Source organism: Erpetoichthys calabaricus, chromosome 3 (assembly GCF_900747795.2).
Source record: "Erpetoichthys calabaricus chromosome 3, fErpCal1.3, whole genome shotgun sequence".
NCBI lineage: Eukaryota > Metazoa > Chordata > Cladistia > Polypteriformes > Polypteridae > Erpetoichthys > Erpetoichthys calabaricus.
The window spans coordinates 47,594,515-47,621,369 of NC_041396.2; the positions used below are offsets into that span (position 1 = coordinate 47,594,515).

At 39.1% G+C, this 26,855-nt stretch overlaps 1 protein-coding gene across 1 annotated transcript; it reads left to right on the plus strand.

Annotated features, from left to right (window-relative positions):
* srp9 (signal recognition particle 9) lies at window positions 1-25,704 on the plus strand. Its single transcript, XM_028796765.2, has 3 exons — window positions 1-184; window positions 10,512-10,580; window positions 25,201-25,704. Exons 1-3 carry the CDS (start codon window positions 113-115, stop codon window positions 25,318-25,320), a joined length of 261 nt encoding a protein of 86 aa, XP_028652598.1. The 5' UTR covers window positions 1-112; the 3' UTR covers window positions 25,321-25,704.
* Window positions 25,705-26,855: the final 1,151 nt, after the last annotated feature.

Sequence of the window (26,855 nt, forward strand, 5' to 3'; positions counted from 1 at the left end):
CGTCCACCTTTCTTAAGTGCTGATGTGTGTTTAGCTAGTAGATGTTACATTTCATATAGTGTAGTTTAGTGTCTCTAAAAATTAGTTTTTTTTTTAACTTTCATTTTCAGTCATGCCTTTTTTTCAAACGTGGGACGAATTTACAAGAGCAGCCGAAAAGTTGTATTTAAAAGATCCTATGAAGGTAAGGAGTGTTTAAACGTGCTTACGCGTCTACTCGTATGTTTCGTGTTTGCTAGTCATTAGGGAGCTTCTTTCACTTCTCCCGCTTGTGTTCTTGAAATTAAATTGGGTCTGAGGGATGCAATTCTGCCTTCTTTGTGTAGAAAAATAGCACAGGCGTGTTCCACGTAGCATCCCCGGAGAACTTTTTTAAGCACATAGCTAAATATTTACACTGCGCGTACCTATGTGGTAACATTTAATTAATCAACACGGCACGAGCACCTGAGAACATTATGTCGTGGGTGTTCCTAGCGAATAGGTCGTCAGCCCTAAATGCAGTGTGTGATGGTGGCTTGGCCATTGTGCATTAAATAAGGTTACGTGTGCAGTCCTCGCCCCCGATTCATTTTGTGAGCCTGAGCAGGTCTTTACCTGTCTCCTAATATACACCGAAAAGAATCCATATACACTCGTGAGTACCAGAAGACAAAGGTGATAATCAAATATAAAATAACAATTTACTGTCTGGTTTGTTGGTAATATAACTGTTTAAATCTGTTTTGTAGGTGTTATGTTTTGGCTTTATAATAAAGGCAGCAAAAGTAAACTTTCTTTTACTTGATGTTCGTTACAAAAAATTGGGACGGTAGTGCGGGTGGTTGAGCGATATTCAAATTCTGTCTTCAATGCGTCTATGGCAGTACATTAATGTTTTCTCCAGAGTAATCCAAGAGTTCCATCAAAGTTTTTTTTTTTTTTTTTTTAAAAAGTATCCGTTATTGACTTAAAGGGTTTAGTTTGACTAATTTACTAGATTTTCTCAAACCCCGTCTTAAGTTATATAGCACATTAAATGCTTTGTGTTAAGTGTTCCCCGAGCCATGTTAAATCGGTACGTGCTTCTTAAACTGACTTCTTGTACTGAGGAGGCGCCGCAGCGATTGTCGCATAGAATACAGTGCATCCGGAAAGTATTCACAGCGCATCACTTTTTCCACCTTTTGTTATGTTACAGCCTTATTCCAAAATGGATTAAATTCATTTTTTTTCCTCAGAATTCTACACACAACACCCCATAATGACAACGTGAAAAAAGTTTACTTGAGATTTTTGCAAATTTTATTAAAAATAAAAAAAAAATTGAGAAAGCACATGTACATAAGTATTCACAGCCTTTGCCATGAAGCTCAAAATTGAGCTCAGGTGCATCCTGTTTCTCCTGATCATCCTTGTGATGTTTCTGCAGCTTAATTGGAGTCCACCTGTGGTAAATTCAGTTGGTTGGACATGATTTGGAACGGCACACACCTGTCTATATAAGGTCCCACAGTAGACAGTTCATGTCAGAGCCCAAACCAAGCATGAAATCAAAGGAATTGTCTGTAGCCGTCCGAGACAGGATTGTCTTGAGGCACAAATCTGGGGAAGGTTACAGGAAAATTTCTGCTGCTTTGAAGGTCCCAATGAGCACAGTGGCCTCCATCATCCGTAAGTGGAAGAAGTTCGAAACCACCAGGACTCTTCCTAGAGCTGGCCGGCCATCTCTGCAGCAATCCACCAATCAGGCCTGTATGGTAGAGTGGCCAGATGGAAGCCACTTCTTAGTAAAAGACACATGGCCGCCCGCCTGGAGTTTGCCAAAAGGCACCTGAAGGACTCTCCGACCATGAGAGAGAAAATTCTCTGGTCTGATGAGACAAAGATTGAACTCTTTGGTGTGAAGGCCGGGCGTCACGTTTGGAGAAAACCATGCACCGCTCATCACCAGGCCAATACCATCCCTACAGTGAAGCATGGTGGTGGCAGCATCATGCTGTGGGGATGTTTTTCAGCGGCAGGAACTGGGAGACTAGTCAGGATAAAGGGAAAGATGACTGCAGCAATGTACAGAGACATCCTGGATGAAAACCTGCTCCAGAGCGCTCTTGACCTCAGACTGGGGCAACGGTTCATCTTTCAGCAGGACAACGACCCTAAGCACACAGCCAAGATATCAAAAGAGTGGCTTCAGGACAACTCTGTGAATGTCCTTTAGTGTCCCAGCCAGAGCCCAGACTTGAATCGATTGAACATCTCTGGAGAGATCTTAAAATGGATAGAGCTTGAGAGTAGCTGCAAAGAGGAATGGGCAAAACTGGCCAAGGATAGGTGTGCCAAGCTTGTGGCATCGTATTCAAAAAGACTTGAGGCTGTAATTGCTGCCAAAGGTGCATCGACAAAGTGTTGAGCAAAGGCTGTAAATACTTGTGTACATGTGATTTCTCAGTTTTTTAAATTTTTAATAAATTTGCAAAAACCTCAAGTAAACTTTTTTTCACATTGTTATTATGGGGTGTTGTGTGTAGAATTCTGAGGAAAAAAATGAATTTAATCCATTTTGGAGTAAGGCTGTAACATAAAATGTGGAAAAAGTGATGCGCTGTGAATACTTTCCAGATGCACTGTACATTCACTTCGTGATATTCCTGCTCTCTGAACATTTAGAATGCTAAGATAAATACTTGATATAATTTTCATGATGAAATGCATTAAAGCATGTGTTAATCATTTGGGGGGCACAGTGGCGTGGAGGTTGCACTGCTGCCTCGCAGCAAGGGTGTCTCGGGTGTACCCTGCCTTGAATTTGCATGTTTTTCTGGTGGGTTTACTCGGCGTGCTTCAGTTTTTCCTTTCAAAATCATGTAGGATGGCGGGTTTTTGTTATGCTATATTGACCCTGCTAGTGTATGTTTTGCTCGTATTCGCCCTGCGATGTGCTGGCGACTCGTTCAGGATTTTCTCCTGCTTCTCACACAATGCTTACTGGGATGGGTGCAACCCTGAATGGATGACATAATTAAACATATATAACGAAGATATTTTTAAAGTTCTGAACACTCCGTGGGCTAAGTTTTATAACTAGTTTTAATTTCACAAAGACGTTTATCGTGTGGTGATTGGTTATGTGGAGAAAGAAAAAGGGAGGATAGGAAATGGGGTTTTGGTACGTCGGACAGATAGCACGCGTGCAATAAAGAAAGCCCACTCAGAAGAACATCCATTGAATTCTGTGTTCGTGTCTCCGACCACCAGATCACAAACCCAACATTTACATTTGGGTATTGCAAAGGTTTAACTTATTCATACATCCAGTTTTTTCGAGCCTCGTCACACCTGCCATAAAGTTCTCTACACTGAACATACACCTGGGGACCCCTTACTGTGAGGGAGCTGCACTACCATGCATGTTTAATACCTGCTTTAATGCATTTCATCATGAAAATGATATCAAGTATTTATCTTGGCATTCTAAATTTTCAGAGAGCAGGAATATCATGAAGTGAATGGATTGCTGCTGGCGCCTCCTCTTAGTGCGGAGGAAGTCAGTTTAAGAAACATAATGATTAACAACTGGGTCAGGGAACACTTAACACAAAGCATTTAATGTGCTGCATTAACTTATGACGGGGTTTGAGAAAATCTAGTAAATTTAACATTGATTCTAGGGTGAAGTTTTGTTTACAACATTCTACTTATAAAACTAGCAAAATACCCACGCTTCGCAGCGGAGAAGTAGTGTGTTAAAGAGGTTATGTAAAAAAAAAATATATATATATATATATATATATATATATATATATATATATATATATATACACACATACATATACGCACATACATAAACACACACATATACATACATACATACATACATAGTGCATTGTAACACGGGCTGTGATTGTTACATGGGAGGGAGACGACAAATCACAGCTTCCCGCTTTATAATCGGGCCTGTGATTGGTGCTTTGACTGATGCCTAGATCCTACAGTATGTCCCCTTAGGAGAGGCATTAGGCAAGTGTAATTGAATAGTGGTGCTGCAAGTTTAGCTTTACACCTGTTTTTAAGGCGCTTAGACTGAAAGGGGCTTTCATGAAAAAACTTGTGGAGGGTGTATCCTGTAGCAAAGCCCTAAGTTAAGGAAGTAAAAATAAAGGTATATATTTCTGTTTTATTTAAACCTTTTAAGTTTGTATGCAGGCGGCATGGTGGCACATTGAAAGGTGCCAGTTAGGAGACCCGGGTTCGCTTCCCTGCGTGGAGTTTGAATGTTCTTCCCGTGTCTGTCTGGGTTTCCTCCGGGTACTCTGGTTTCCTCCCACAGTCCAAAGATATGCAGGTTAGGTGCATTGGCGATTCTAAATTGTCCCTGGTGTGTGGGTGTGTGTGTGCGCCCTGCGGTGGGCTGGCACCTTGCCCGGGGTTTGTTTCCTGCCTTGTGCCCTGTGTTGGCAGGAGTTGGCTCCTGTATTTAGGATATAGCGGGTTGGATAATGGATGGATGGACATTTGTATGCATAGCCCCATTTGCCCGTTTTCGTTTTTTTTTCTTTCTTCAGTAATATTTCAGCAAACCCGGAACTTGCCAGTTCATATCCTGGTACTGACACCACTGTGTGACCCTGAGGAAGTCACTTCACCTGCCTGTGCTGCAAAAAACAAAAGTAATGTAACAAATTGTACCTCAGATGTTGCAAGTTGCTGGAATAAAGGCATAAATAAAATAGATAAATATGTATTATACACATAAGAACTATTCATTTATTTTCAGTTAAATTGAAAATGAAAGCAGCAGCTGCCAAAATATGTAGCTTTCTTGTTAATTTTTCAACATTGTGTAAAATTTATAAAGTAACATAAAAGGTTTAAATACTGGTTATCCTTTTACACTAAAATATTACTAAAGAGATACAAAAAAAGTAAAATGGATATGTTCTTTTTCTTTAAGGAGATTAAATATTACTGAAGAAAGAAAAAAAAAAAAAATAAAACAGCCAAATGGGGCTATGCAGACGAACTTAAAAGGTTTAAATAAAACAGAAATATATATTTTATTTTTACTTGCTTAACTTGTGGAGGGTGTATCCTGTAGCAAAGCCCTAACTTTTTTCGTGAAAGCCTGTTTCAGTCAATAAGTCTTAAAAAAAGGTGTAAAGATATTGACAATAAGCTAAGCAAACCCAGGAAGACATGGAATCGTTTAAATCAAGTATCATTACATCTTCCTTTCTTAAAGAGAAGTAAGGCAGTACTTATAAGCTTACATATTTATATATAGACATACATATAATATATATATATCTCTCCGAAGCCGTGCAAGCACACTCTTGAGAATGCAACGTATAGTTGTACAGAAGAAAAGCAATCTTGCCTCAAATGAATGGCAACCTTTTGTAGGTCTATGAACTTAATTTAAACTTTAGGTTTACACGGTGCTTTCTTTCCAAAGTACCTGCACTCATGAATATGTCTGCGCCGGCGAAGTACCGCTTTTAAGTTTTTATTAAGAAGAAAAGAAAACCTTTTTAAATTGAAGGAAAATATACTAATAACAGTTTAAGGATCTGTTTTTTTGTGAAGCTGCCTTCGACCTGACTTGCTGGCCAACTATAAGCGTTACCTGGTAGGTAACCACCCATACAATCAGATTGTGAATCAGACTACGAATGCTGTGAATGTAATTATCCCGATCTACATGTTGTCAAATAAACGAACCACACGCCATGGCACGGAATGTAATTACCCCGATCTACATGTTGTCAAATAAACAAACCACACGCCGTGGCGCAATTTTAGGGGCTTTGCCTGTAGCGCTGACGTCCGAGGTTCGATTCCCGTAAGGGAGTGAAGTGAGTGGCTGGTTACCTACCAGGTAACACTTATGGTTGGCCAGCAAGTGAGGTAATATCAGCCACGGTGCCTTCAGTTGTGAGAAGCAGATCATAGAATGGTTGAAAATAGTTTACTGTCAAATAAAAGAGTACGCGACACGTCTTTCCCCCTTATTCTTGGCTCATCAGGCGTACACACTCACTGCACTTGCTTACAGTAATCGAACCTTGGACGTCAGCGCTAGAGGGGTTTAGCAGCGGTGAAGTATTGCTTTTAAATTTTAATTAAGAAGAAAAGAAAACCTTTTTAAATTAAGTCTTAAAAAGAGGTGTAAAGATATTGACAATAAGCTATGCAAACCCACCAAGAAATGCAATCGTTTAAATCAAGGCGCGAGTCGAAAAACACCATCCCATAATATTAGTTAACGATTAACACATTTCTATATGTATTGTAAGCATACAATACAACTGATATGTTGCGCTTATTTATCTGGTGTACCGACATTTTTGCGCGTTTAACGGCTGAAATCTAACGTGGTTTGTGCCCTTCAGAATGAAAACAGTTTGCATTTACCTTTTTAGTAAAAGGCGAGCTTTTAAGCCTGAGAAATCACCCCGTAAATGCACACGTTTAATTGCACGTGTTAATATGTATGCTTACACAGTATTAAAAGACAGTCAAAAATTAACGTCATTTACCTTCGTTCCCGCGTTTGACTCATGCTGTAAATCTCTTCCTTGTTTTTAGTTCACGTGATTACGTAGGAGGCGTGATGACGCGATACGTGACTCCGCCTCCTCCATTAGAGTATATGGACAAACGACAGGTTCCAGTTATGACCATTACGCGTAGAATTTCGAAATAAAACCTGCCTAACTTTTGTAAGTAAGCTGTAAGGAATGAGCCTGCCAAATTTCAGCCTTCCACCTACACGGGAAGTTGGAGAATTAGTGAAGAGTGAGTCAGTCAGTGAGGGCTTTGCCTTTTATTAATATGTATAGATAAAGTGGAAATGTCGACTTTATTCTCGACTTTTTTTTTTTTTTTCCACCGTGGCCCCAATACGATTCCGTAGGGCTATACTGTACCACAAATAGCATCATAAATGCAAGTTGCAGTTTTATTATTTATGTATATACAGTGATCCCTCGCTATATCGCGCTTCGCCTTTCGCGGCTTCACTCCATCGCGGATTTTATATGTAAGCATATTTAAATATATATCGCGGATTTTTTGCTGGTTCGCGGATTTCTGCGGACAATAGGTCTTTTAATTTCTGGTACATGCTTCCTCAGTTGGTTTGCCCAGTTGATTTCATACAAGGGATGCTATTGGCAGATGGCTGAGAAGCTAGATTGCTTACATTTCTCTCTCTCTCTTGCGCTGACTATCTGTGATCCTGACGTATGGGGATTGAGCAGGGGGGCTGTTCGCACACCTAGACGATACGGACGCTCGTCTAAAAATGCTGAAAGATTATCTTCACGTTGCTATCTTTTGTGCAGCTGCTTCCTGAAACGACATGCTGCACAGTGCTTCGCATACTTAAAAGCTCGAAGGGCACGTATTGATTTTTGACTGAAAAACAAACTGTCTCTGTCTCTCTCTCCCTGCTCCTGACGGAGGGGGTGTGAGCTGCCGCCTTCAACAGCTTTGTGCCACGGTGCTTTGCATACTTAAAAGCCAAACAGCCCTATTGATTTGTTTGCTAGAGATTGTTTTCTCTATCTATGTGACATTCTGTGCTCCTGACACGCACTCCTTTGAAGAGGAAGATATGTTTGCATTCTTTTAATTGTGAGACAGAACTGTCATCTCTGTCTTGTCATGGAGCACAGTTTAAACTTTTGAAAAAGAGACAAATGTTTGTTTGCAGTGTTTGAATAACGTTCCTGTCTCTCTACAACCTCCTGTGTTTCTGTGCAAGTCTGTGGCCCAAGCATGACAATATAAAAATAACCATATAAACATATGGTTTCTACTTCGCGGATTTTCTTATTTTGCGGGTGGCTCTGGAACGCAACCCCCGCGATGGAGGAGGGATTACTGTAGTTTAGCTTGAAGCAAGGTCCATATTATTGCAGTTTGCATAAATGATGGTTCAGTTGGTAAAGATGTCATCACCAAGTTGCACTTGTTTTATTTTAATTTGGTGAATACTATACTATGTAATGCACCTGGGCTTGAAGTCTTGAAGTAATAGTGCAACTATCAGTAATAATAATAAAATAAATAGTATTATTTATTAGTTTAAATATTATGCAGTTTAAAAAGTCACTTTAACATGTCAGTGGACAGAGATGAGTTAACATTAACAGAAAGTGTAGTTTGTTTACAAAAAATATTTACTATTTATTCCTTTTCTAAGACATGTTCAGTGCAATACAATTTTTGAAAACCTTCTCTGGATATTTTACTAAGTCTTAATGCCTCTTTGAATGGTTGAAAATGTTGTCAAAATTATAGTTTAAGTTGTTTGCAAAATTTGTCCAATAAAAAGGTTCTATATTTTGACTGTATCTGTCATGCAATGTGATTCCTTCTCTTCATTACTGCCACCCCCTTGAAAACTATCACTTTATGGGACCATGCAAACCAGTATTAATACTTGTGTGCACATTAAAATGTTTTTTGTACAATGCTCATGACAGTGGAATAGGTTATTTGAATAACGTGAAACCGTGATAATTTAGAAAAATACCGTGATATAGAATTTTGGTCATACCGCCCACCCCTACCAGTGGGTTCATTTCCAAGGTGTTCCCCTGTTGCTGAGCTCTAATGGAAAGTGAATCTGGCAATTCTGTATTGGAAACTATTTTTGCTTTTGTTCTTTCTTGTGGTTACTACATGACTATTTTAGGTTAGGTATAAACAGTGACCAGAAAACTGTGTTTAAAACACTACAGTCTCTGTACTTGTGATTGTCTCTACTATGACTTATGGAGAGAATCCTGAATACATGTGCCTGAGGCAGTTGTTCCACTGCAGCCGGGATAGGTGCTGAAATTTGTCCCCAATGCACCATACGCTGATATAATTCACTCCAGTGCATGCAAGAGGACACCATCAAAGAATGTAAGAATGAAGGCCTTTATGACTCCAAACTGGTTGCTCCTCAGTCTTTGACATTCTTTCAAGACGATCACAAACTGGAGAAGAGTACATGCACTGTTGCCACAGTTTATGCCCACTTGAAGCAGACTTTCAGTCGGTTTGGAGCACACAAACCTTCCACAGAAACATGCAAGCATTACAGCCAAATGTGGCAAATGGTTTCAGCTGGCTTTCTTACTTGTCTGCTTTTTCTTTGATTTTAGCCCAGTTTGTTGGCATTCTCCTAATTTAGTTCAAATTATCCAAGCAGTTATGCTGGCCAAATTTGGAAGGACAGTCCTAGATTTTAAAAAGTTTGCATACTTGATTTTAACATGACAGTGCTTGCAAACAATTTTTCATATTAATCTTTCTTCAAAATGAACCTTAACACTGAAACATTTACTGTATCTTCCATTTGTACAGCACCAAACACCTTTATTTTATTTCCTTAGAACTTTTATGGAGTGCTAAATTTAAAATACCGTTTTTATTACTACAGTTATAAGGTAGATACTTCCTTAGAGTGGGCTGAATGTACACCATATCTACTTTTTGCCATCTATTGAGCTTGCTACTGTAGGTATACCATTCTGTTTTCCAGGTTCTGGCAACAGTCTAGAGAAGGTGCACTGTAATATCCTAAGGCCTACTGGATCTCTAAACAAGCATTATCCTTGGAACACAAACAGCAAAGGATGTTTGACCTCTTTTTGTAGATGACATACATCCCGTTATCTCAATCAGGTAGCGGGGTTGTCTCTTCAGATTCAGAATAGCACAGAGAGCAAATGTTATGTTCTAATCTAATATATGTTATCAACAGATGTTACATGAAAGTCCTTTTTGTGAGGAGAGCTGCCTTTACTCAGGGGTGCAGAGTGAGTCTTAGCCTGCTGTCTTAGGTAGTATCTGTTCATCTTTGTAAACCAGCTCGTCTCTGAACTGAAGCAGAGTCCCACACCAGTGTATTATTGGCTATCTCCCAGGTGAAAGGCCTTTTCTGAATTGAAGTTTAATGCAGCTGTCAAACCAATTCTTTTCAGTCTTCTGCAGAGAACATTACTTGTATTTCAAAGCAAAGCATGGTAGTGGAGCATAACACTTGTTTATCCTGTTTTTCATTCCTGCAGTCTGCAAAATACTGATGGCCTGAACCACACATGGATGTGGAAGGGGCTGCCTAAAGCATATGAGAATTTGATATGTATGTAGTTACTGTGAATTTTCAAAGATAAGATAAATTTATCTTTGAACTATAAACAATGCACCAAGGCCACAAATACATTCTTCCTCAAGTTAGGCAGCATTGGCCAAATGTTTCCCTCTGGATATTGTCCAGATTAAGGGCAGTATTGAAAGAGGACACAGGTAGAAAACAGTGGTCTCTCTGTATTTCCGCACATCTTGGCATAAGATACTGAATAGTAAACTGCAGCTTGGCTATACTGAACGGTTTACATTGTGCCGTTTGTCCTCGCAGTACCAGTTACATTTCAGTGTAATGCCTTGCATGTTGTGCATTCATTGACTGCACATGTTATACAAGTAGTGTCCTGGTTTAATTTGGCATTTAATTTTTTTTCTTTTTACAGGTACGAGTTGTACTCAAGTATCGACATTGTGATGGGAACTTGTGTTTAAAAGTGACAGATGATGCAGTGGTGAGTAATTTTTTAAAATGAATGGTTAATCTCCAGTTGTTTTCAAGTTTTGGTATGATATGTATATGTTCTGTAAAGGTCACCTATTCCCGAAACCCCCCCAAATAGTATCTCACAAAAGTGAGTGCACCACTCACATTTTTGTAAATATTTTATCTTTTCATGGGACAACATTGAAGATATGACACTTTGATACAATGTACTCCATTACACCAGTGTACAGCTTGTATAACAGTGTAAATTTGCTGTCCCCTCAAAATAACTCCACACACGGCCATTAATGTCTAAACTGCTGGCAACAAAAGTGAGTACACCCCTAAGTGAAAAATGTCCAAATTGTGCCCAAAGTGTCTATTTTGTGTGGCCACCATTCTTTTCCAGCACTGCCTTAACTCTCTTGGGCATGGAGTTCACCAGAGCTTCACAGGTTGCCACTGGAATCCTCTTCCATTCCTCCATGATGACATCACAAAGCTGATGGATGTTAGAGACTTTACGCTTGTAGGTCTGCACCATCTGCACACAGTCACCTCTGATGATCACGGGGTCCATGAGAGGTCTGGGCCTTCTAAAATCCACCACCAGCTCCTTTGTTTTGCTGGTGTTCAGGTGTAGGTGGTTGATTAGGTCCCTATACTGCTCCTCCTGCCCACTCCTGATGCAGCCCACAATAGCAGTGTCATCAGCGAACTTTTGCACGTGGCAGGACTCCAAGTTGTATTGGAAGTCCGATGTATATAGGCTGAACAGGACCGGAGAAAGTACAGTCCCCTGTGGCGCTCCTGTGTTGCTGACCACAATGTCAGACGTGCAGTTCCCAAGACGCACATACTGAGGTCTGTCTTTAAGATAGTCCACGATCCATGCCACTAGGTATGAATCTACTCCCATCTCTGTCAGCTTGTCCCTAAGGAGCAGAGGTTGGATTGTGTTGAAGGCGCTAGAGAAGTCTAGAAACATAATTCTTACAGCACCACTGCCTCTGTCCAAGTGGGAGAGGGATCGGTGTAGCATATAGATGATGGCATCCTCCGCTCCCACCTTCTCCTGATATGCAAACTGCAGAGGGTCGAGGGCGTGTTGAACCTGTGGCCTCAGGTGGTGAAGCAGCAGCCTCTCCGTGGTCTTAATCACATGTGATGTCAGAGCAACAGGCCAGAAGTCATTCAGCTCACTAGGACGTGATACCTTTGGGACTGGGGTGATGCAAAATGTTTTCCAAAGCCTCGGGACTCTCCCCTGTTCCAGGCTCAGGTTGAAGATGCGATGTAGAGGACCCTCCAGCTCCGATGCACAGACCTTCAGCAGTCATGGCGATACTCCATCTGGACCTGCTGCTTTGCTGGCACAAAGTCTCCTCAGCTCTCTGCTCACCTGCACTGTTGTAATTGTGGGTGGGGATGTCTCTCCTATGCTGGTATCAGCAGAAGGATGTGTGGAGGGTACAGTACTCCAAGATGAGAGTGAGAGTGGGTTAGGGTGGTCAAACCTGTTGAAGTTGTTCATTTGGTTTGCTCTCTTCACGGCTCTCTCGATGGTGGCGCCCCGCTTTGAGCTGCAGCCATTGATGATGATCATCCCATCCCACACTTCCTTCATGCTGTTATTCTGCAACTTCTGCTCCAGCTTTCTTCTGTACTGCTTCTTTGCCGCCCTGAGCTGGACTCGGAGTTCCTTCTGCATGCGCTTGAGCTCATGCTGATCACAGCCTTTAAAAGCCCTTTTCTTCTGGTTCAAAAGGCCCTTGATATCACTTGTGATCCATGGCTTGTTGTTAGCATAGCAGCGTACAGTTCTTACTGGAACTACAGTGTCCATACAGAAGTTGATGTAGTCAGTAGTGCAGTCAACAACCTCCTCAATGTTCTCACTATGTGATCCCTGCAGGATATCCCAGTCTGTAGTTCCAAAGCATTCTCTCAGAGCCTTTTCTGCCTCCGGGGACCACTTCCTGAATGAGCGTGTGGTTGTAGGTAGGACCCTCACTCTTGGTTTGTAGTGAGGCTGAAGCAGAACCAGGTTATGATCTGCTTTCCCAAGCACAGGCAGCGGGGTGGCGCTGTATGCGTCTTTAACGTTTGCATACAGTAAATCAATAGTCTTATTTCCCCGGGTGTTACAGTCCACATACTGGGAGAAGGCAGGTAATGTTTTGTCCAGCGTCACATGGTTAAATTCTCCAGCGATTAGCACAAGCGCCTCGGGGTGCTGTGTTTGTAACTTAGCAGCAGCAGAATGGATGATGTCACTCGCTGTCTCCACGTCCGCTCGAGGAGGGATGTATACAATAACAACAATTACGTGTCCAAACTCTCTGGGCAAGTAATAGGGACGCAAACTTACGGCCAACAGTTCGATGTCCCTGCAGCAAGTGGAGACTTTGACGTTCACATGTCCAGAGTTACACCACTGTGTATTAACACAGAGAGCGAGTCCTCCTCCTTTGTGCTTCCCGCAGGTACTTGCATCTCTGTCCGCTCTAACTGTGCTAAACCCGGGTAGCTCCACATTAGCATCTGGGATGGTGGTAGTTAGCCACGTTTCGCAAAATCACAACAAACTGCATTCTCTGTAGGTTCTGACATTTTTCACCAGCGCAGCCAGTTCGTCGATCTTATTTGAGATTGAGTTCACATTTCCCAGAATCACCGAAGGCTTAAAACGCCACTTTCTTGCAAGCCGTTTCATTTTTAGCTTAGTGCTGGCTCTGCTGCCACGATACCACCACCTTACCTCGTCGGGTATGTTTCTAGACGGGTTATCCTCTACTCTGTGCCATTCTGATCTGAGGGTGCAAAAGACAAATTGGTGCCCTTCTATATTTTATGCAAGTCATGGCAAGGTTAGTCTGTTTCACAAAGTTGAAAGTACTAAATGTTGCATTGTAATGATCCAGATTTTTCCCTCTTCTTTATACACTATCTTTTGTTTGGCAAGTGTAAGGAGCAGCCCTTTTTGATATCTTTGTGGGGTAGTGTGCTGGTGGTCACAAAATAACATACATGCCTAAACTAATTAGGATTCTCTCACCTTTTGCAGATGCAACAGAAGCATAATACAGTACATGTAACCTTTTAATGGTTCTTTTTCATTTTGCGTTTGTTTTAGGAATTTATGTCAAGCCGGCAGCCTCCAAAAGATGCATTTTGATCGAAGTTTGCTTTCTTGACCCCAAAAATGCACTTCAAAATGTTGATATTTAAAGCTGCCATGAAAACATGACATTCATGTTCTTATCATGAGAAAGGAAATGTGCTTTTATTTGCTACAACGAATGCTTAATGGTTTTAATATAAAACGGCAAAATGGGGGATCTTGGGTTCAAAAGAGAAATGGAACAGGGTCTGGAGCAAAACCATACTTTTTGCCTGGAGTAATGCAATGTCAGAATTAGCGCAAGGCTTGGGGTTTTTTTTTTTTTCTAAAATAAACACACTTTTACAATTGAATAAGAATATTTTTCATGTAGATTAAAATGGTAAGGTTTAGTTTTGACAGCCATAGACTACATAAATATACATATTATAATAATTCCTCAATACAAAACTTGACTAGTACAGTATTAGTTATCCTTGCTTCGGGACAACGTTCTCAGTACTCAGAAAAACTGAATTCAGAAAAGGTGAAACATTTGGGTGCATTCAGAACTTGGTTAACTGTTTTGATAGCTTGAACCTTTTTTTTATATCAAAGAGCATATCATATTTTTGTAACAATGAGTCAATCTCGGAAGTCACACTGATAAATGAATGTAATTACATGTATTAGTGGAGTACATAAAATGCCTGCTTAATTAAAGCACTTTACAAAATGCAGTTAAAAACAGTCTAATACTGCAGTAGAGGCTGAGGTAAATTTTTATAAGACCTCACATTCCAAGTCGCATGACAATTTTCTTTGTTGGTTGTATAGGGCCTGTGGCTAATAGTAGTTCATATTTCTTAAACATTATATGTGGGTTATTTTTACTGTAACATAAATACTGAGTACAGTGATCCCTCGCTATATCGCGCTTCGCCTTTCGCGGCTTCACTCTATTGCGGATTTTATATGTAAGCATATTTAAATATATATCGCGGATTTTTCGCTGGTTCGCGGATTTCTGAGGACAACGGGTCTTTTCATTTCTGGTACATGCTTCCTCAGTTGGTTTGCCCAGTTGATTTCATACAAGGGACGCTATTGGCAGATGGCTGAGAAGCTACCCAACTTACTTTTCTCTCTTTCTCTTGCGCTGACTTTCTCTGATCCTGAAGTAGGGGGTGTGAGCAGGGGGGCTGTTCGCACACCTAGACGATAAGGACGCTCGTCTAAAAATGCTGAGATTATCTTCACGTTGCTATCTTCTGTGCAGCTGCTTCCTGAAGCGACATGCTGCACAGTGCTTCGCATACTTAAAAGCTCGAAGGGCACGTATTGATTTTTGACTGTTTGTTTTTTTCTCTCTCTCCCTGCTCCTGACGGAGGGGGTGTGAGCTGCCGCCTTCAACAGCTTTATACCAGCGGTGCTTCGCATACTTAAAAGCCAAACAGCCCTATTGATTTGTTTGCTTTCCTCTGTCTTTCTGACAGTCTGTGCTCCTGACACGCACTCCTTTGAAGAGGAAGATATGTTTGCATTCTTTTAATTGTGAGACAGAACTGTCATCTCTGTCTTGTCATGGAGCACAGTTTAAACTTTTGAAAAAGAGACAAATGTTTGTTTGCAGTGTTTGAATAACGTTCCTGTCTCTCTACAACCTCCTGTGTTTCTGCGCAAATCTGTGACCCAACCATGACAATATAAAAATAACAATATAAACATATGGTTTCTACTTCGCGGATTTTCTTATTTCGCGGGTGGCTCTGGAACGCAACCCCCGCGATGGAGGAGGGATTACTGTAAATGTCATTCACTGTGCATAATGGCTTACAGATTCATGTTTCAGGAGCTCTTCCCACATCCTTTACTTTTTTTTTTTTTTTTTTTTCCATTGCTTGCATATTTTTACCTTTCATACACCCTAATTCAACTATAACAGACTGGTTTTCGGCTTTCTACCAAACAAGAACATGTCAATGTACTGTGTTTACCTAAACTTTTAAGAAGTTTCACCTATGCTGTAGTGCAAGCTTTTCCCACTTCCTGTGGACCATTCTGTATCCTCTGTCCATTGCTGTTCCTAACTGTCCCTCTTCCTGTCCTCTACTTTTCCTCCTGTATTTTTAAAGCTTTGTTTTTCCTAGGGCTGCACGATAACAGAAAAAATGATTATCACGATTATTTTGCTCAAAATTTTTATCACGATTAATAATGACGATTATTCCTTTGGTAAATGAAGTCTGTGACCAAACCAGTGTAGCCTCGGCCAGTTATTCACAGATGCTGTCCTAATCATATTAGCTGCATTGTCCGTTGTGATGCACACAAGTCTTTCTTCCACCAAGCCCCAAGCGGACATCGCTTCTTTGAGGCCGACTGCAATAAACTCCGCTGTATGGTCTTGTGGGAAAAACGAAGTTTGCAAAAGCTTGCTTTTCATCTCAAACTCGCTGTCAATAAAATGAACTGTCAAGCTCAAATACGGTTCTGCAGTTCTGCTTGACCATAAGTCAGTCGTGGCAGCAAAATATTCAAGGCTGAGCCTGAGAATTTCTCTTTCTATTTCTTTTCGGCATTTCGCATACAGCGAGGGCAGCGCAACATTGGAAAAATGGTTGCGTGAGGGAATGCTATATCTTTTATCAAGTGTTGCAATAATTTTTTTAAACCCCTCACTGCTTACGGTGGTTATTGGACACATATCCTTGGCTATATGGTACGTGATCGCCTCTGTTATTTCCCAGTGTCTTTGCGAGCTAGGCAGATATGGTATTGCGTTGAACAATGTCCCTGATATTGTTGTCTGTGTTGTGGATGGCTGGTAATTTTTTGTTGTTGCTGTTTGTGCCTTCAGTCATTGAAATTCTTGATAGTGTACTTTGTGGTGGCTTTTAAGGTGGTTGATGAGGTCTGTTGTGTTACCTTGGGACGTTTGGACGGAACAGGAGCAAAGTTTGCACAAGACTCATACCTGATCAACATCACATTCCTCGAAATCGAAATAGTTCCAGACAACTGAGTATGACCCCTTTTTAGGAACTAACGATCGCACTTCTGCACCTTCCTCACATTGCTCCGCCATCATATGTTTATTCTGACTGACTGTTATTGCTGCTATTGACTACTACTGCTTCAGAAAGCGCTTGCAATCTAGATGCAGTAACGTCATAGTGATGCAGTCCAATCCGTAAACTCAGCCCATAAAAAACAGTTTGATATTTATACTGTAAAATCGCGACGATATTTATTAACTGATCGTGGGTCATAAATATCGTTATCATGAGAAAAAAAAGATAAATCGTGCAGCCCTAGTTTTTCCTCTTGAAGCGCACACACTTCCTTTTTTCTTTTCCTGTTTTATACAGGATCCCAAAGCAGAATATTACTCAGTGACTTTTAACTGTTAGATTCTGTATTGCTTTTGATAGATGGCATAGTCCTGGCTTTTGATGGTCATCTGACATACAGGGTGTGCTAGATTGACATCAGAAATGATACAGTAAGAATAATATGAAAATGTGTCAAAGGTTGTATACATATTATACTTCATTTAGTGATGTATTTATTGTCTCCTCTCCCGAATCCATGCCCCCCCCCCCGATAAACTAGTAATGTGTTATGTTTCTGTCATTGGGTATTCTAATGCATTTGGCCTAATCCAGACAAGTTCATCAATTATTTGATATTTCCTAGTAGCTAATTTTGCTTTTGTAACAGCCGGCAATATGTTTTTATAGTGAAGGGGGTGGTTGTAGCTTCAGGGACTATTAAAATTTATAAACCACATTCAGACTTGGAAAAATAAGTTATAAAATTCACCTGATTACCACTGTTTTTGTGGGTAATCAACCCAATACAAGAGTATAATACAGGTCACCGCCCTATATAATGGAGTGAGAAAAACCATGACTTAAGGAGAAAAGGCTACAAAAAATAGTTTTGGATTCATGATATTGCAGTAGAGGAAATAAAGTAAAGTAATCTAGAGAAAATTGGAAGTCAAGCTGTGCTGTACATGGCTTTATTCAGAACACATAAGTAACATAAATGACTTGTTTATGTATTGATTGCGATTGATGACACAGCTGAGTTGACTTTTAAACACAAAATATTGCATCCCTTCATTTCTCACATACGTCATTTAAAAGGACTTTAAAAGTAAGAACATTTGATTGTGAAGTCATTGAGTCACAGCTTGAATAAATTCCCAGGCGTTTTGTGCAGAAAGTAGATATACAAGATGTTTGTGGCAAGGGCTTTTAAAATGAGAGAATGCACTCTGTCAGAAAGATGGAAGGTTTGCCCATTAATAGTTTCAGTAAAGGTTTCTTTTTAAAAAAAAAAATGGAGCCATAACTAATACCTCTATATAACCTCTTAAAATATTTCAATTGCAATAAAAAAAAATCTGGTATCCACATGTGTGTTTGAGAAATTTATATTGGGAAAGTGTTAAATTGCTGTTATTGTTAAAGTATGTATTAATCTTCCATACCATTTGTTGTGACAATTGTTTAAGAAAATTTGTTTTTTATATATATAATATATATATATATATATATATATATATATATATATATATATATATATATATATATATATATATATATATACTAGCAAAATACCCGCGCTTCGCAGCGGAGAAGTAATGTGTTAAAGAGGTTATGAAAAAAAAGGAAACATTTTAAAAATAACGTAACATGATTGTCAATGTAATTGTGTTGTCATTGTTATGAGTGTTGCTGTCTTTTATTTATTTATATATATATATATATATATATATATATATATATATATAATATGCACACACACACACACACACACATAAACATATATACATATCTACATATACACATATCTACATATACATACGTATATACACATCCACATAAACATATATATACATATACAAATGTACATATCTACATATATATATATATATATAATATAATATCTACTTATTGGCTCCTGTATTTAGGATATGGCAGGTTGGATAATGGATGGATGGACATTTGTATGAATAGCCCTATTTGCCCATTTTCGTTTTTTTTCTTTCTTCAGTAATATTTCAGCAAACCCGGAGCTTGTCAGTTCAAATCCTGGTACTGACACCACTGTGTGACCCTGAGGAAGTCACTTCACCTGCCTGTGCTGCAAAAAACAAAAGTAATGTAACAAATTGTACTTCAGATGTTTTAAGTTGGTGGAATAAAGGCATAAGTCAAATAGATAAATATGTATTATACACATAGGAACTATTCATTTATTTTCAGTTAAGTCATCTGCAGCAAACTTTTATAAATGAGGGTTTCTCCTTTTTAGATAGTGCAAACTGTTTCTTCTTCATTGAGGTTTTCTCTTGGAGAGCTTTTTTCATTTCATTGAAAATGAAAGCAGCAGCTGCCAAAATATGTAGCTTTCTTATTAATTTTTCAACATTGTGTAAAATGTATAAAGTAACATAAAAGGTTTAAATACTGGTTATTCTTTTACACTAAAATATTACTACACAGATACAAAAAAAGTAAAATGGATATGTTCTTTTTCTTTAAGGAGATTAAATATTACTGAAGAAAGAAAAAAAAAATAAAACAGCCAAATGGGGCTATGCATATGAACTTAAAAGGTTTAAATAAAACAGAAATATATATTTTATTTTTACTTGGTTAACTTGTGGAGGGTGTATCCTGTAGCAAAGCCCTAACTGTTTTCGTGAAAGCCCGTTTCAGTCAATAAGTCTTGTGTGTGTATGTATATATGTGTGTATTTATATGTAGATATGTGTATATGTAGATATGTATATATATGTATATGTATATAAATGTTTGTGTGTGTGTGTGTGTGTATATTATATATATATATATATATATATATATATATATATATATATATATAATATATATATAATATATAAAAGACAGCAACACTTATAACAATGACAACACAATTACATTGACAATCATGTTACGTTATTTTTAAAATGTTTCCTTTTTTTTTTCATAACCTCTTTAACACACTACTTCTCTGCTGCGAAGCGCGGGTATTTTGCTAGTATATGTATGTGTATATAATATATATATATATATATATATATATATATATATATATAATATATACACACACACACACACATACATGCAGTTTCAATAACATAGAAATCAATATAAATATTAACATCATTATCATGAGAATATGAAGTAATATATAAGAAGCACATTTCATATAAATATAAATTATTAAACAGTAAAATCTTCTTCTGTAATTTGCTACCGTGGCAATTTGTGTGTCTGTCCAGGATTTTAAATCACCTGTAGCTCGCAAACCGTTTCACCTATTGACTTGAAATCTGGTACACATATAGTAAGTCACGTCTACTATCCGCTTTATGGGTGATGATTGTATTACTCTCTTTATGTTTATTTTATTTTATTGTAGAATCAACTCCTATCTGCGCACAGCAGGGCGGCCGTGGGCGGATGCGTATGGTGTATTCACTCCATGTTATCGTGCATTGCGCTGTCACTGGTATTTTGATAAAAGAATTTGAACAACATATAAGAAGCGTATAAATTATTAAACAGTAAAACATTAACATTTAAGAAGTAAAGTTAGATTAAGTACTACTGCAGTGCCCTCGGGTATACCTCATTTTTTGTTTGTCCATTACATGCTTAAATGTATACATTTTTTGGTGTACCTACCCGAGAACACGCGACATATAACCGAGCGTGGGAGAAGCATGGATTTTAAACACGCGTTGAGTTCATCTGCTGGTCTCACTCGTGGAATAACTGGTAATGTTTGAATAAAATCTACAGCGAGTAAAACGACATTACCTCCTATTTTTTTTTTTTTTACGATCTCTGAGATGTTGCTTTTTTCGGTTCAAGGCTTCATAAGCTCTTTTATGTTGTATGGTGTACTTATCCCAAACCATCATCTTTGAATGTTGCAAGACTTTCGCGTTGTATGTAGATCGGGGTAATTACATTCATTGCATTCCTAGTCTGAATCACAATCTGATTGTATGGGTGGTTACCTGGCACTGTAGGGTTGCCACCCGTCTTTTAAAATACGGAATCGTGCCGCATTTGAGAATGAAATTGCGCGTCCCGTTTTGAATCAATACTGGACGGGATTTCTCCCGTATTTTTTTTATCATTTTTTTTAAAGCAGCGTCTCATGCAAATCATCCCACACGCATTTTATGAAGATGCCTCCTTTCCTACTTTTGATTGGGTAATACTTGATGTCATCGTTAGTTTGATTGGTCTTTTTAACTGTCCAGTGAGGAGGGCGTGTCTTTTAAGTAGAGTCTGGAAAGTGTTGGCACTGAGATGTGGCGTCAGCGCCAGAGTTGAAGCCCCTAATGTTGCGGTCAGCAAGTCGGCTAACATCCGCCATGTGCCGTCTTTCAGTTGCGAGAAGCAGATCATAGAATGGTTGAAACTGTTGCCCCTAACGTTGCGCCACGGCGTGTGGTTCGTTTACACCTCGTGTCTTCTCATTAAACTTTTATCTCGCGAATATGTTATTGCAATCCGCAGCGGGAGCGTTTCTATAAACTTAATTTAAACTTACGTTTTACACCATGCTTTGTTTCCCTTATGAACATGCTTGAATGCTTCACTCGCTCCCTTCTCAATTGTTTAATTTTTTGCTCTTCCGTCATTTCCCCCTACTTCGTTCTTTTATCTCGCGAATATGTTATTGCAATCCTTAACGGGAGCGTTTCATTAAAGTGATTGAAAATAGTTTTGCATTTACCTTTTTAGTAAAAGGCGAGCTTTTAAGCCTGAGAAATCACCCCGTAAATGCACACGTTTATTTGCACATGTGTTAATATGTATGCTTACACAGTATTAAAAGACAGTCAAAAATTAACGTCATTTACCTTCGTTCCCGCATTTGACTCGTGCTGTAAATCTCTTCCTTGTTTTTAGTTCACGTTATTACGTAGGAGGCGTGATGACGCGATACGTGACTCCGCCGCCTCCATTACAGTGTATGGACAAAAAATATGTTCCAGTTATGACCATTACGCGTAGAATTTCGAAATGAAACCTGCCTAACTTTTGTAAGTAAGCTGTAAGGAATGAGCCTGCCAAATTTCAGCCTTCTACCTACACGGGAAGTTGGAGAATTAGTGATGAGTGAGTCAGTGAGTGAGTCAGTCAGTCAGTCAGTGAGGGCTTTGCCTTTTATTAGTATAGATACACACACACACACTTTAACTGCCACTGGAATGAAAACTACAGACTGTTGCTGTGACTTGGGCTGTATTTGTACTCGAAACATAGACTAATCTGGACAAAGCAGAAAGAGCGTAAGGCTTGGCTTCTGTCAGACAAAAACCACACCTAGAAAGCAGTTGAAATTTGAAATGGATAAAGCTATTTATTTGTCCGTTTCATTGGAGCTCTTCCAGGCAAATCCCTAATATACAATAGTTGTCTGTGCCTACAATGTACACATTTTGTCAATTAACAATTGGAGTAGGAGAGTAAATATAATTGACCTTCTGTATTTATTAGATTTATACATGTATTCTTAAACAGCTACAGTGGTGTGAAAAACTATTTGCCCCCTTCCTGATTTCTTATTCTTTTGCATGTTTGTCACACACACTGTTTCTGATCATCAAACACATTTAACCATTAGTCAAATAACACAAGTAAACACAAAATGCAGTTTTTAAATGATGGTTTTTATTATTTAGGGAGAAAAAAAATCCAAACCTACATGGCCCTGTGTGAAAAAGTAATTGCCCCCTTGTTAAAAAATAACCTAACTGTGGTGTATCACACCCGAGTTCAATTTCCGTAGCCACCCCCAGGCCTGATTACTGCCACACCTGTTTCAATCAAGAAATCACTTAAATAGGAGCTGCCTGACACAGAGAAGTAGACCAAAAGCACCTCAAAAGCTAGACATCATGCCAAGATCCAAAGAAATTCAGGAACAAATGAGAACAGAAGTAATTGAGATCTATCAGTCTGGTAAAGGTTATAAAGCCATTTCTAAAGCTTTGGAACTCCAGTGAACCACAGTGAGAGCCATTATCCACAAATGGCAAAAACATGGAACAGTGGTGAACCTTCCCAGGAGTGGCCGGCCGACCAAAATTACCCCAAGAGTGCAGAGACGACTCATCCGAGAGGTCACAAAAGACCCCAGGACAACGTCTAAAGAACTGCAGGCCTCACTTGCCTCAATTAAGGTCAGTGTTCACGACTCCACCATAAGAAAGAGACTGGGCAAAAACGGCCTGCATGGCAGATTTCCAAGACGCAAACCACTGTTAAGCAAAAAGAACATTAGGGATCGTCTCAATTTTGCTAAGAAACATCTCAATGATTGCCAAGACTTTTGGGGAAAATACCTTGTGGACTGATGAGACAAAAGTTGAACTTTTTGGAAGGCAAATGTCCCGTTACATCTGGCGTAAAAGGAACACAGCATTTCAGAAAAAGAACATCATACCAACAGTAAAATATGGTGGTGGTAGTGTGATGGTCTGGGGTTGTTTTGCTGCTTCAGGACCTGGAAGGCTTGCTGTGATAGATGGAACCATGAATTCTACTGTCTACCAAAAAATCCTGAAGGAGAATGTCCGGCCATCTGTTCGTCAACTCAAGCTGAAGCGATCTTTGGTGCTGCAACAGGACAATGACCCAAAACACACCAGCAAATCCACCTCTGAATGGCTGAAGAAAAACAAAATGAAGACTTTGGAGTGGCCTAGTCAAAGTCCTGACCTGAATCCAATTGAGATGCTATGGCATGACCTTAAAAAGGCGGTTCATGCTAGAAAACCCTCAAATAAAGCTGTATTACAACAATTTTGCAAAGATGAGTGGGCCAAATTTCCTCGAGTGCTGTAAAAGACTCATTGCAAATTATCGCAAACGCTTGATTGCAGTTATTGCTGCTAAGGGTGGCCCAACCAGTTATTAGGTTCAGGGGGCAATTACTTTTTCACACAGGGCCATGTAGGTTTGGATTTTTTTTTCTCCCTAAATAATAAAAACCACCATTTACAAACTGCATTTTGTGTTTACTTGTGTTATTTGACTAATGGTTAAATGTGTTTGATGATCAGAAACATTTTGTGTGACAAACATGCAAAAGAATAAGAAATCAGGAAGGGGGCAAATAGTTTTTCACACCACTGTACATATAATCGTGTGTGTGTGTGTGTGTGTGTGAATGAGAGGGAGGTCAGAGGAATGGTGAGGATGCAGGGAGTAGTTGGTGAAGGTGGGTGAGTTTTTAAATACTTGGGATTGTGAGAGTGCAGACAGGGTGGAATGGGTGGAGAAGAGTGTCGGGAGTAATTTGTGACAGACGGGTATTGGCAAGCGTGAAAGGGAAGCTCTACAGGACGGTAGTGAGGCCAGCTATGTTAATGGGTTGGAGATGGATGGCACTAACCAGAAAGTGGGAGACTTAGCTGGAGGTAGCAGAGTTAAAGATGCTAAGATTTGCATTGGATGTGACGAGGATGGATAGGATTAGCAATGAGTACATTAGAGGGTCAGCTCAGGTTGGGAGACGGACAGAGAGGCAAGATTGTGTTGGTTTAGACATGTGCAGAGGAGAGAGGCTGGGTATATTGGGAAAAGGATGTTAACGATGGAGCTGCCAGGCAAGAGGAAGGCCTAAGAGATTTATGGATGTGCTGAGAGAGGACATGCAGGTGGTGGGTGTAACAGAGCAAGATGCAGAAGACCGGACGATATGGAAGATCATGATCTGCTGTGACAACCCCTTATGGGAGCAGCCGAAAGAAGAAAAATATGTGTGTAGCTGTTTAGGAAAGCCAACAAACACTTTTTTGGTTTTTGGAGTCATTTGAAGCCGTGAATGGTCCTGAAGTAAGGTATTGGGGTACCTGGACACATTACCATAAATTTAAGAGTATGTAGCTTACCCTTCAACTCTGTAGTTATTGTGCCATCTTGTGTTTTCTGTGCCAGTCACTGGGGCCTCAGCTTGCCAAATGGTTAAAACAGATGGTATTCTACTTATGCTGGGTTCATAAAGATGGTTTGTTCATCATGTTGTTGCCAATGTACTTTTTTCATACACAAATGTTTAAGGAAATTTTATAAATGTGAAAGTAAAACATTAAATTTCAATTTGTTTAAATTTTAGGACATATGGTTGCTTTCTAGCATTTAGCCCATCTTGTAATCTGAAGACCATTTTCCAATATATACAATAGTAAAGGACATTTATTTCTTGTAAAATGTGCTTTTTTCAAAAAAAAAAAAAAAAAACCCCATGCTATACTTTATTATTGGGACCACCATAGCAAATTCTGACAGGAACTGAATATGGGTCCATTACTTGTACTCCATCAGACTTTTTCCCCCCTCATAGGAATTACTTGGTGATGGTGGAATTAGTAAGAGTGGTTGTTTTCTTCTCAAGCTAATAACAGAAATGGCATGTTCATCACCACCCCTTATTTACCATGTTAAATTTTTCTTTTTGTATTTCTTTCCCCCAAATCACTTTCTTTTGTTTTCTCAGTGTTTGCAGTACAAAACGGACCAAGCCCAGGATGTGAAAAGAATTGAAAAGTTTCATGGGCAGCTGATGAGGCTAATGGTATCCAAGGAGTCACGAAGTGCACAAATGGAAACGGACTAAGCTTTAATGGGGAACAAAGATTGACAATATTTCAGAAATTTGATGCTGGTGAGCACATTTGAGGAACAAAATGAACTATGGAAGAGGGATTTCCAAACAGCCATAGACTTTAGTTTATGGACTAATGGTGGTAAAACTTGGTGTTTCACAGCAGAGTTGCACGTGTTAATTTAGAAAGTGTTCTTGAACCTTCCCCCACCCCCTCCTAAAATATTGGACATTTATCATATTTATCACCTGGAGAGGTGTGCGTACAAGTTAATGCAGTTTTATTTGTTAGTGGAATATGTTCTGCTGTGTTTATAGTAAAACAAAATCTGTAATTGCAATATGGAATTAGTGTATCCCTTGCAGTGCTCTGAATAAAACGCTACATTATACAGACTTGAAATTAATTTTTGTTGCGTGATCTAAGATATACATGGGTGACAGGGATATTAAAATTGTAGGAGCTGATAATTAAAATTATTTAAACAGCAAAGTAATTGTTGCATTTTAGCTACCATTCTTACTCCATTTTCAGTAAATATAGATTTTGTTACCCATTATAGTTGGGGCTGAAAGGAGTGGCCCTGACAGGTGGGTGTGTGTGTATTGAAATTAGGCTTCACTAGTATTTTACTGTGCCTTTTAAATCTCTTGGTCGCTATTTTACTTCTGTCTGATTCACCATAGACAAAACAGTAATCCTGGTTGTAGTGGAATACAAAACAACAACCTGTACAGTTACTACATCTCCTTTAACAATTTCTTGCGCTTGAGTGGTCAATGAGCATATTTATACTCTTTTTATTACTATTTTGTGATCAGTTTCTAAATGTGCTAAATTTGTGTCATAATGGTAGTTTTTTCTGGAATTTTTCAGGTTAGAAAGACCTGTTTTGAGGTAAGGTAGTTTTGCTCATTAATTGTGGCATATGTTGACTACACTGAATAGTTTGTATTTATTCAGGCTGTTTACTGCCAAGGTGTGACAACAGGAACAATAGCTCTGTGGCTGTGTGAGAGGAGAGCCTTGTTCTTGTTGAATGTGTCGCGTGTGAACACAAAAGAAAATAGTTTGCTAGGAAGTGAGTGTTGCTTCTGTATTTTTGGTTTCTTTCCCCTTTCATTTGTGAAGCTATGAAAAATCATTAACGTATTTTGAGAATGAGTCTAATGCTCCTTTAATAATAAGCTTTTATATTTTTCAGTTGTTTCTTAACAATCATGTTTTAATTTGCTACATAAAATTGTGCTCTAAAGTGAAGTATATAGAGTATGTGTTTTTATTAGTTTAAAAAAAAAAAAAAAAAAAAAAATACCTTGCCTATTCTTGCAGCTTACAATGGGGCCGAAGGGTACTAGGGTCCATTGGTGAATGAAAAAGCCTTAAAACTTAACAAATACACCCATTCTGAAGCATAAAGGTTTCGGTTAATGACAACATGCCTTCCATGTTTGAGGCATCATTGTGAAAAATGGAAACATTATTATTTATTATTATTATTAAATCAGATTCTTGGAGCTATTTTTTAAAGTTGGAATGCATTACG

Excerpts from the sequence above, each read along its gene's own strand:
- srp9 (XM_028796765.2), top strand. The coding sequence starts at position 113 with ATGCCTTTTTTTCAAACGTGGGACGAATTTACAAGAGCAGCCGAAAAG. Across the intron at positions 185-10,511 it reads ATTTAAAAGATCCTATGAAG|GTACGAGTTGTACTCAAGTA; the intron begins GTAAGGAGTGTT and ends TTCTTTTTACAG. Across the intron at positions 10,581-25,200 it reads AAGTGACAGATGATGCAGTG|TGTTTGCAGTACAAAACGGA; the intron begins GTGAGTAATTTT and ends TTGTTTTCTCAG.